The 12254-nt window shown below is 45.4% G+C and overlaps 1 protein-coding gene across 3 annotated transcripts in view; it reads right to left on the reverse strand.

Moving 5' to 3' along the window:
• FSD1L (fibronectin type III and SPRY domain containing 1 like) overlaps nt 1-11790 on the reverse strand; it is a 56398-nt gene extending 44608 nt beyond the window's left edge. For 2 of the 3 annotated variants that reach the window (XM_079789967.1, XM_079789970.1), the window contains exon 1: nt 11646-11790. In XM_079789967.1, coding sequence (XP_079646093.1) covers nt 11646-11660 — 15 coding nt within the window. In that variant the 5' untranslated portion in view covers nt 11661-11790. The remainder of the gene's footprint in view (nt 1-11645) is intronic. The other variant, XM_079789968.1, reaches the window with a different exon arrangement.
• Nucleotides 11791-12254: the final 464 nt, after the last annotated feature.

Here is a 12254-nt window from a genome sequence, read left to right on the forward strand (position 1 = left end):
ATATGTGATGTCCAATATGAAAGTCACTAGCCACATGAAATTAATGCACTTTTGAAATGTAGATAGAGCAACTAAGAACCTAAATTTATTTTTTAACTTTAATTTCACTTTTTTTTTTTATAGCATGTGGAACAAGTACTGTCATATTGGACAGCACAGGTATAGCTGTTTAATAACTCTCCATGGGTAGTAACAGCAAGACCCAAACAAAGTATTTGTATTCTCAGTAAAAATCAAATAGAAGTATTTATATTTTATAATTTTTCCAGATACACAAGCTTTGTATCTGTAAACACCTACAAGTGTAAATATTTTAATAACTAGAGGCCCGGTGCATAAAATTTGTGCATGGGGGGGGGGGAGGTGTCGCTCAGCCTAGCCTGCACCCTCTCCAATCTGGGACCCCTCGAGGGATGTCCGACTGCCCATTTAGGCCCGATCTCACAATCTAGGACTGCTGGCTCCCAACTGCTTGCCTGCCTGCCTTCCTGATTGCCCCTAACCGCTTCTGCGTGCCAGCCTGATCATCCCCTAACCACTCCCCTGCCAGCCTGATTGATGCCTAACTGCTCCCCTGCCAGCCCAATTGCCCCTAACTGCCCTCCCCTGCCAGCCTGGTCACTCCTAACTGCCCTCCCCTGCCAGCCTGTTCCCCCCCAACTGCCCTCCCCTGCAGGCCTGGTCCCCCCAACTGCCCTCCCCTGCTGACTCGGTCACCTCTAACTGCCCTCCCCTGCCAGCCTCATCGCCCCTAACTGCTCTCCCCTGCTGGTCTGGTCCCCCAACTGCCCTCCCCTGCAGGCCTGGGTCCCCCCAACTGCCTTCCCCTGCAGGCCTGGTCACCCCCAACTTCCTTCCCCTGCAGGCCTGGTCCCCCACAACTGCCCTTCCCTGCAGGCCTGGTTGCCCCCAACTTCCCGCCCCTGCAGGCCTGGTCCCCCCCCGCCATCTGCTCTCCCCTGCAGGCCTGGGTCCCCCACAACTGCCCTTCCCTGCAGGCCCGGTCTCCCCCAATTTCCCTCCTCTGCAGGCCTGGTCCCTCCCAACGGCTCTCCCCTGCTGGCCATTTGTGGCAGCCATCTTGTGTCCACATGGGGGCAACCATCTTTGACCACATGGGGGCAGTCATCTTGTGTGTTGGGGTGACAGTCAATTTGCATATTACCCTTTTATTAGATAGGATTGCCAGTAAGATTTTGTGTGATAAAGGTTCTCAAGATATAAGCAAATATTGATAAAAGGCTATAAAAGGAGCTCAGGAAGTAATCTGATAAAGGGATAATACTTTATGTAAATGCTGATAAAGCATTATGGTAGTTAAAAATTAAGAATTACTACAGTTCTCATTTAATTCTCTCAACAATCCCTGTAGAGAAGTCTTATCATCATCCCTTGGGCTGCCTAGGGCTCTGTGCAGTATTTCACTTACCTACACTATTTCTTCCCATCCTCACCACTGGTGATATTTTAATAAAATAATAGCACAATGAAAGAAGACCCATATCAAGAGTTAGCTGTTTATCCTGTTGGTGTAACTCCCAGAAACAGGTGTACCAAGATTTGAATACAAAGACGACCAGCAGAATGGAGCTGAACTTGGGGGAGGAGCGGGCACAACTGGAGAGACATAGAAAAGGAAAGCAGAGGACTTAAGAGTCTTCGTAGTAGCCCTGACCTGGTGGTGCAGTGTTGCCCTGTATAGCAAAACGTTGCGGGTTTGATTCCCAGTCAGGGCATATACTAGGTTGCAGGTTCAATCCTTACTGAGGCGCGTATGGGAGGCTCTCTCCTCTCTCTCTTTCTTTCTCTTCCTCTCTCTCAAATCAATAAAAAACATATCCTCAGGTAAAGATTAAAAAGAAGAAAAAAAACACCAAGTTCCAAACAAGTATTTACAGAATGAGTCCATTATGACATATATGTGACTCATTTATTATCAAAGCCTGATGGTGAAAGAAGGCAAAGAAAACTTTCATCTGCTCCATGGGATCCTATCAATCTGAAAGGATGCCTACAAGGGTCTCAGATTTCATCTCAGATCTCAAGTCTCCTATTACCTTCCAAACATTGATGGACAAAGTGATAACCAAAGATGGATAAAGGCAATATACATTACACAAAGCTTGTCTAGATAATTTAATTGTATTTTGCAAGATGTCAGGTAGCCATAACTAAAAATTCTAGGTGATGTACATCTGAAGATATGCTTTGACAAATACCAATTCTGCTGGATCATGGTAAAATATATAGGGCAAATGTCTTCAGAGAAGTGTGCACAGGCAATCTCAGACATAATCATTTGGTCACACAACCCAATCACTAGGAAAGGATTTCTGATTCCAATTCTACATTAGTATTTCAGACATTTGAGATATACAAATCTAGAACCATTGCAAATACCACTAATTACTAATTGATCTACAACTTAAGAGGGTCAAACTATTATTATAGGCATTTCAGTTAGTATACATTAAGCACTTTGTGTGTCAAGCACTGTGCTAAGGTTTGAACAAGGAATGTCTTTTTAATCTTCACAACAGATTTTTTGAAAAGTAATATGTTAGTCTTTGAATTTTATGGTTGAAGAAAGGGAAGGTTAAACAAGTTAAGAAATGTTCTTAGATCACACAGCTATCTAATGGCAGCTACAATTCAAATACAGGAAGCTGCCTCCAAAGCCTGTACAGGTGTACTCTTTAATAATGCAGATTTTTTTCAATAGATGGAGTTACACATATGTTGATATATATGCCATTTGATATGTATGCTATTTTGTGAATTGACAGCAAGCTTCAAAACTTCATATGTCAAATTTGCTCAAGGTGTTAAGATCATAGTTATTTTTACGCTTAAAAATGTCGAATTTCGTGCGCAAAAAAGAGCATTTGTGGGGAGTTTGAATTCATTACTTTATTTTGAAGAAAAGTGCTGCTGAATACTTTGGGAAGCTTATGGTGAACGTGCTCCATCTCAAGATACTTATGAACGCTGGTTTAAACGCTTTAAAAGTGATGATTTCTATGTGAAAGACAAAGAACGTCCAGGTCAACTGAAAAAGTTTGAAGACCAACAATTACAAGCATTATTGGATGAAGATGTGTGTCAAACTAAAAAACAACTTGCAGAAAGATTAAACGTTGTTCAGCAAACAATTTCTGATCGTTTATAAGCAATGGGAAGGATTTTAAAGGAAGGAAAATGGGTGCCACATCAACTGAACGAAAGACAAATGGAAAACTGAAAAGTCATCAGTAAAATGTTGCTTCAACAGCACGAAATTTTGCTTTGAATTGTGACTGGTGATGAAAAGTGGATTTATTTTAAGAAAACCAAATGCACAAAATCATGGGTTAATCCAGGTCAACCATCAACATCGACTGCAAGGCCAAATCACTTCGGAAAGAAGACAATGCTTTGTGTTTGGTGGGATCAGGAAGGTGTGGTGTTTTATGAGCTGCTAAAACCAAGTGAAACCGTTAATACTGATCGCTACCGACAACAAATAATCAATTTGAACCACGCTTTGATCGTGAAAGGACCAGAATGGACCAGAAGACATAGCAAAGTAATTTTGCTTCATGATAATGCACCATCACACACTTCAAAACCAGTTAAAGACATGTTAAAAGATCTTGCCTGGGAAGTATTAACCCACCCACTGTATTCACCAGACCTTGCTCCTTCAGATTACCACTTGTCCCGATCGATGGCACACACACTTTCTGAGCAGCACTTCAAAACATACGAAGAAGTGGAAAATTGGGTCTCTGAATGGTTTGCCTCAAAACAAGAAAAGTTCTATTGGGACGGTATCCACAAATTACCTGAAAGATGGGGGAAATGTGTAGCTAGCGATGGACATTACTTTGAATAAAGTACATTTGATGTTTCTCTTGAAATTATCATGTTTTCTTTGATTACAAAATCCACATTATTAACCAATACACCTCGTACTTTTACACTATCCTAGACTGCTTACACTGGTACTGTACAAAAAATCATATAGTTCCTACAACAGAGCAAATGAATCAACGAAACCAACATACAGAATTCCTGAAAAATATCCTATGTCACCAGGAATGCCACTGCATCACTCTACACCAGCAATTTTCAGCCTTTTTTTTAATCTCATGGCACACATCAACTAATCTGCGGCACACCAAAAAAATATATTTTTTGCCAATCTGACCAAAAAAATGTATAATTTTTATTCATTCACACCAGATGGTTATTGTTGTATTGACTGTCTGTTGTTGTTGTTTTTAATTTGACAATCTAAGGAAAAAGAGGTCAATGCCACTGACTAAATTGTCAGGTATTGCATGTTTTAAAAATTCTTATGGCACCCAGTGTGTCTGCCGCAACACACCAATTGAAAATCACTGCTTTATACCACAGACCTCTCCTTTGAATTAGGTAACAAGAGTTGAAATCCAGAGAGCTCTATCCAGCTGGTAAGCTAGACAACCAGAATCTTACCAGCTGACTATACCTTTGGCAACACAAACAAGAGTACTGTGCTCAGATGTAATGCAAGGAGCTGAAAAATGAGAAATATATATTGTTGAGGAATACAGAAATCTGAGCATCATAAATAGCTAGCTAGTAGAAAGTCATGCCCTCTCTAATGGTGAAACAAGCTGGAACACTATCTGTATACAGATACAACTAAGGTGATCCCCAGGGGGGGGAAAAAATCTAATATTCATTCGATCTGGCAGGAATGCTCTTTCCACCCTGAGCCCACTTGTAAGCTATCAGGGCAAAACAGGGGGAACTCTCCCATCTAGAATTTAAGGAAATACAGTGTTTCAGAGGCTGAAGAAGCCTCATCCATGTACAGTGACCTGTGAACTGGCTATGCCATCCAGGCAGGTTTAGGAAGCTGATATTCGGCCAAGGAAATCAGGGGTCCCACCATCTAATTAAGGGCGATGGAGTGGCAATAGAAGTAGGGGTACTCTCACATACTGCAGTATAACCTGATAAAACTCTTCTGAAGGGCAACTTGGCAATACACATCAAAAGATTTTTTAAAGTATATACACAATGACTCTCCAATTCTATTTCTACTAATTTTTTAAGTAAATTCTATTTCTACTAACTTAAGTAAATAAGAGTTTAATCAGAGACTTGGCTACAAGGATGTTCATCTCAATGTGATTTATAACATTAAAAGGTTGGGACCAAGATATATGTACAACAAAAGGGTCCTGATTAAAATTCAAGTAACACATCCATACAAAAGAATTCTGTTGTATTATTAAGTGTTGTAAAATTATATTCACATGGTAAAAGATTCATAACATGTTAAGTGAAAGGCAAATTATAAAACAACTAGAGGCCCAGTACACAAAATTCGTGCACAGGTGGGGTGGGGGCGTCCCCTCAGCCCAGCCTGCACTCTCTCCAATCCAGGACAACCCTCTCACAATCTGGGACCATTGGCTCCTAACTGCTCAACTGCCTGCTGGCCTGATTGCCCCCAACTTCCCCCCGCCGCCGGCCTGGTTGCCCCTTACTGCCCCCCCTTGCCGGCCTGGTCTCCCCAACTGCCCCCCCCCACTGGACTGGTCGCCCCTTACTGTCCCCCCTGCCAGCCTGGTTGCCCCCAACTGCCCCCCACCTGCCTGCTCGCCCCCTTACTGCCCCCACTGCTGTCCTGGTTGCCCCCAACTGCCCCCTCCCACCAGCCTAGTTGCCCCTCACTGCCCCCCTAAGCTGGTCTGGTCACCCCTCACTGCCCCCCTGCCAGCCTGGTCACCCAACTGCCCCCCCTGCAGGCCTGGTCACCCCACGCAACCTGCTGTTCAGTCGTTTGGTAGGCCCACACTAACCCCCCTGCCGGCCTGGTCGCCCCACACAGCCTGCTGCTTAGTCGTCTGGTCACCCCTCACTGACCCCCCTGCCAGCCTGGTCGCCCCACGCAGCTTGTTCGGTCATCCATTCAGTTGTGATGGTCGCTTAGGCTTTTATATATAGAAATATACAGAACATGATACCATAGTTTTTTAAGTTTCTATATGCATAAAAAAAGACTGCAATGTAATACATACAAATGTTAAAGAGGTTATCTCTGGGTGGCAGGATTATGGGTGACTTTTATTTTTATCTATATTTTCCTACAATAAACTTGTATTACTTATATTTATAATATAACAAAAATACACAGGTTGGCTGTGCTAATGCTTTATTATAAATTTGTTAAAAATATAATTAGCTATCAATAAGTATCAATAACTGAGATCAGATGCTACCAGAAACTTGTGCCTGGGAAAAAGTGCCAACTGAGGGTATAAAAAATATAAAAAGATGGAGACAAAATCCACCAACTTCAAAATATTGTACATGCTAGGTTGAACATTAAGGGAAACATTCAATGTTTTTGCTGCATGAATAATTCTTTGTATATTCAGCTAGGCATTGCAAAGAAGCATTATGTTAAAAAAATTTTTAAAGGTCTGCTTCACTATATTTCTAATTTCTTAAACTGTCAAGTTCAATGAGAAATGAAAACATCTGTATTTAAATATAGCGATCATGAGTATGTCAGTATGGTCCTGTGAGGAGGGTACCTCATGCCTCGTATATTATCCCAGATTACTATGATCCATTCCACAGGAATGCTTGCACTTGTGATTAGCTGGGGTATATAAAAACTCACTTATTCCTGTTTATAGGTCTACTTTAAAAAATAAGACCCTCCCTCAAAAAAGAAAAAGAACTGTCCAGCCTTATACAGTCAAGCCTCACCTGACTGTCACTAACCCTTTCCAAGTAGTAGAAATTAAATAATACACAAGAAAAAGTGGAGAAAAGCAAACAATTGACAATGTCTGCTTTTGGTGACATCCTTCCTCTGGTATCCCTCTCCCTTCCTCTCTACCTTTATTATTCCTACAGCATCTACCATTTCCTAGAAATAGCAACCCCTATGAATGTGAATGAACTCCTGTACAAAATTTAACATAAACTATCAAATTCTACGCGCCGACATTCTTAAAAGGTGCACGTCTTATTTGTATCAATGGTTTCTTTGAATATACACATTTCATCAGGTAAAGAAACCTTTGGGATTTTATCTTAAAACCACTTACGGACATAATCAAAGGTTTGAGTATCAAACAAAGCCACCTATCCATAACACATCCTGTTCACAAAAGTGTCCCAGAAACTCAATATAAACAAAATCCCTCTGTTTATTTCTAGGAGATAATACTGTGGTTTTCCGTATCCAACAGTATGCCTTACATACCCAAAGGCAATTATGCTTTCTTCCTCTACTCAAACAGAGCATCTGTTGCTAACACAACACTGAAGTCCAAGTTATTTTCACGGACAAAAGAGCAGCTGGTCAAACTAATCCATTTGCTGACTTGCCACCATCAAGCTTCTGTAAGACTGCCCAGTTAACTTAATCTCTATTGTCAGATTGCATGAATCAGAACTTCCAATCCTCTTTCAATTAGGATTTAACAACTCTTCTTTGGCACCACCATTTGAAATCATTTATTACAGATATTAAGAAAGAAAACATACTTTAAAACTTAAGGATAAAGGTAACAAATGGCTGGACTGAATTAGAAAAATCCTATATAATAAAAGGCTAATATGCAAATTGACCGAACAGCAGAACAACCGGCCGCTATGATGCACACTGACCACCAGGGGGCAGACGCTCAATGCAGGAGCTGCCCCCTGGTGTTCAGTGCGCTCCCACAGGGGGAGTGCTGTTCAGCCAGAAGCTGGGCTCATGGCTGGCGAGCGCAGTGGTGGTGGTGGGAACTCAATCATTTAGTCGCCCCTCACTGACCCCCTCTGCAGCGCTAAGGAGGTCCGACTGACGGCTTAGGCCTGCTTCCCTAAGCCGTCAGTTGGACATTCCCCAAGGGCTCCTGGACTGTGAGAGGGCGCATGCTGGGCTGATTCGATTCCAGTTCCACCCCCCCTTACCCGTGCACAAATTTCATGTACCAGGCCTCTAGTAGTTACATAAATTACCAACAAAAGGAGGAAGTGATTTTAAAGGTGAGATCATGAAATTTATAACAATACTAACAGAGAGTTCTCATGGGTGCTAGGTACCAAATGATTTTTAAAAATTAACAGGATACTCACAATAGCCCTTTGAGATAAGAACAATTATTATATCTATTCTATAGATGAGGAAACAGAGACACACTGCAAATTACCCATGCTCATTCAGCTCATAAATAGGACAGGAGACCTGGCTCCAAAGCCATCCTCTTAATAATTTAAAGCCCAAATCCCAAAGCCTTACAAAAGGTATATATTCAAGCAATCCTCTCCCTTTGCCATTTGCAATACCTAAACATTTTCCTTATACTGCCACTATTTCATTGTAACATTTTATAATAGGAAAGAAAAATCACGCCAGGGATGTATTACTTACTGTCTTATTTAAAGAGAAATAAATATTCAGTTTACCTCATTATTAATTGAATTACAATGTGGGACAAAAGTAGGTTTACAGTTGTTTGTATGGAAAATAATACAATAATTAACATATAATAATTGGATCTAATAAATGAGTAATATGCAAATTGACTGTCACTCCAACACACAAAGATGGCTGCCCCCATGTGGTCAAAGATGGCTGCCCCCATGTGGACACAAGATGGCCACCACAAGATGGCCGGCAGGGGAGGGCAGTTGTAGGCGATCAGGCCAGCAGGAGAGGGCAGTTGGGAGGGACCAGGCCTGCAGGGGAGGGCAGTTAGGGGGACCTAGGCCTGCAGGGGAGGGCAGTTGGGGGGACCCAGGACGGCAGGGGAGGGCAGTTGGGAGGGACGAGGCCTGCAGGGGAGGGCAGTTGGCGGTGACCAGGCCTACAGGGGAGGGCAGTTGGGGGCAACCAGGCCTGCAGGGTAGGGCAGTTGGGGGGGGGGGGCGGCCCAGGCCTGCAGGGGAGGGCAGTTGGCGGTGACCAGGCCTACAGGGGAGGGCAGTTGGGGGCAACCAGGCCTGCATGGTAGGGCAGTTGGGGGGGGGGGGGCGGCCCAGGCCTGCAGGGGAGGGCAGTTAGGGGTGACCAGGCCTGCAGGGGAGGGCAGTTGGGGGTGACCAGGCTGGCAGGGGAGGGCAGTTAGGGGTGACCAGGCTGGCAGGGGAGGGCAGATGGGGGTGATCGGGCCGGCAAGGGAGCAGTTAGGCATCAATCAGGCTGGCAGGGGAGTGGTTAGGGGGTGATCAGGCTGGCAGGCAGAAGCGGTTAGGGGCAATCAAGCAGGCAGGCACGCGAAGCAGTTGGGAGCCAGCAGTCCTGGATTGTGAGAGGGATGTCCCATATTGGAGAGGGTGCAGGCTGGGCTGAGGGACACACACACCCCCGTGCATGAATGTCATGCACTGGGCCTCTAGTGTAAGAATAAACTGTTTCATATAGTTATAACTGTAAATCTACTTTTGCCCCACCCTGTATATAATTGATTCTGTAGTAATTCATGATAACAATTCATGGTTATAAGTATTAACACTAGATACTCATTTTAAGCTATAAAACAAGAGTTTTTAAATTTAAAAATATTATTTGATACCACCAATGAAATTCAACACATTTTTATATTGATAAATTGATTCTCAAAGTTATCACAAATAGCTATATTAGTACCAGTAAGAAAGAGCAGCTAATTCTTTGCTTCCTCTGGGGAAACCGCACTTGGTATGTGTTGCTTCCTCTGGGGAAACCGCACATGGTATGTGTTGGTACTCAGACACATCATGTTTGGAACGAGACCAATTAAGTTCAAATCTTAGCCCTGTGGCTAGAGATATGACCTTGCAGGAGTCACAACCTCCTTGAGTCCTCATGAAAGTGAGGGATAATAATGCATGCCCTGGCAAAATAAGGTGACCATATTAAAATGCTTTTTAAAATTATATTTTACAGCCCTAACTGGTTTGGCTCAGTGGATAGAGCGTTGGCCTGCCGACTGAAGGGTTCCAGGTTCGATTCCAGTTGATCAAGGGCATGTACCTTGGTTGCGGGCACATCCCCAGTAGGAGGTGTGCAGGAGGCAGCTGATCGATGTTTCTAACTCTCTATCCCTCTCCCTTCCTCTCTGTAAAACATCAATAAAATATATTTAAAAAAATAAAATTATATTTTACAGCACGTAACAGTATTTCAGTGCTTATTTTTAGAAACTTTAAAAACACTGTGTGTTTTCATAATGAATTCTTTTACCTGATTTTTACAATGACCTTACAAAATATTCTTACTTCTACTGCATAGACGAGGAAATAGATTAATCACAGTTAAGTGATTTGCTCCACATCACAGAGCCAGGAAACAGCAGCATGGAACCCAAGTCTCTGGACTCCAAGTCTTTGCCCTTCCATTTGCCCTGAACTAATAATATCCGTTCAGTTAACACATGACTTTTACCTAAAAAGTTAAATGAGCTGTGAAATGTTTTACAAATTTAGGCAGAGCTGTTTTCAATGTATACATATTCAAAATACACAAGATATAGCTTTTTAAAAAAAATAGCCATAGAAATAAAAACTGAGTATACCAAATTGAGTTTCAAGAGACAATGAAATCACATTTACTTTTGTTAAAGACTCTAACAGTCAACACTTAACACATCCCTACACTATCCTCTCATGCCCCTAGTGCTCCTCAAGGAGGTGAGTCCAGGCAAAATTCTAGAAAACATTGTCCTTTATAGGTCTTTGTAGGTCTTTCCAGTGCTTCCTAGCTAATAATAGAAAAGAATGGCCGCTTGGATATGCCCTTGTTTTCCCCTGCTACATTATTAACAACACTGTGTTTCCTTACTGTACTATATTTCAATTACTCTCATCTAACAAAGAGAACAGGGTGGGTTTCTATATAAGGGATTACGGCTGAATATGAAGAACTCACTTCTAACTGTATTCAAAACACTGGCTATGCTACCTAAAAAATAATAATAATAATAAATCTCCTTTAATTGGACCTGCTAGGTCTCTATATCCTTTCCTTAACTTGTTCGGAAAGTATAAAACATGCCACAAATCACCACTAAGGTAACTGTGACCAGCAACAGCGAACTGGCCAAGGAGGGTGCGACCGCTGCCCTGACAACTCGGGAGTTTTTTCCATCCATTCAACCACCACCAGCCACTAAGACCTGCCTCAGACCCGGCCGCGAGGGGTGGGGCGGTGCCAAGCAGAGCTGGTGGCCCGTAGAGAAGCAAGGGCTGTGCTGGGAGTCCTGCACCAGACAGGGTCGAGGGAAGGGCACCCACCAGCTAGGCGTCAGCAGGTGGACCCCATGTGCCTTGGTTTCCCCATCTGCTCAGGGGGACAACCCTCACCGGCGTGCTGGGCGGCCTACAGCGCTGCCGAAATTATTGATGAAGACGGAGGGACGCCTCCCTATTGACTTTAAGGAGCCGGGGCCCAGGACCAAGTGCAGGGCAGAGGCCAGCCGGGGTCACCGGGCGCGGTCCCCGCAGCCGGGCGGGCGCCCCTTCGCTCCCGCCGGGAAGGAGGGCGGGATGGAAGGCTGGACGGCTTCCCCTCCGCGGCCCGGCCCCGCCCGGTCCCCGACCACGCGCCCACCGCCCACCGGGCCCGGGGCGCCCCGCCCACCCTCCGCCCGGCCCCGGCGGGCCCGCGCCCCCTCCCCGCTCACTTTCTGGGAGTCCATGGCCAGAGGCGAAGTCCGCTGGGCCCGGGACCGCGTCCGAGAGCCGCGTGAGGAGGCGAAGGGAGGTCGGACGCGCCGGACCGCTAGCCGGGGCCGCTGTCCTGGGCCGCGCCACCGCCTCAGCCTCAGCCTCCGCACGCAGCGCTGCCTCCCGGCCCCGCCCGCCCGCCCGCCCGCCCGTCCGCGCCCCACCCGCGCGCGCGCCGTTGTCGCCGCGGTTGCCAGGGTGAGAGGGCGGCTGCGGGAGGGCGGGACCAGGAGCGCCCGCGCATGCGCGCTGCTGCCGGACGGGTCCCCTTGGACAGTGTTGGGTACCAGGAGGGAGCGGCGGAGAGGAGGGGTTGTGCGCCCCTCTGTCCCGCGGGTCCTTTGAAAGAGGCTCTCCTTCCCCGCCTCCCCCCATCCTCTCTTCATCGCTGCAGGCCTTGGAATGGACCACTGGGCATCCAGCAGCCGGCCCGCGGGGGGGACACGGGGCGTGGGCGGGGGGGGGGCGGGAAGCTCTGGCCCTGGCCTGAGAGGGGCCCTCTTTCCATCATGCACGCCTCCCCATTCTGGCGCTGGAGGAGCAGCCGGGCTAGCCCAGGCCCAGCT

The sequence above is a fragment of the Cnephaeus nilssonii genome (genome assembly GCF_951640355.1).
Source record: "Cnephaeus nilssonii genome assembly, chromosome: 14".
NCBI lineage: Eukaryota > Metazoa > Chordata > Mammalia > Chiroptera > Vespertilionidae > Cnephaeus > Cnephaeus nilssonii.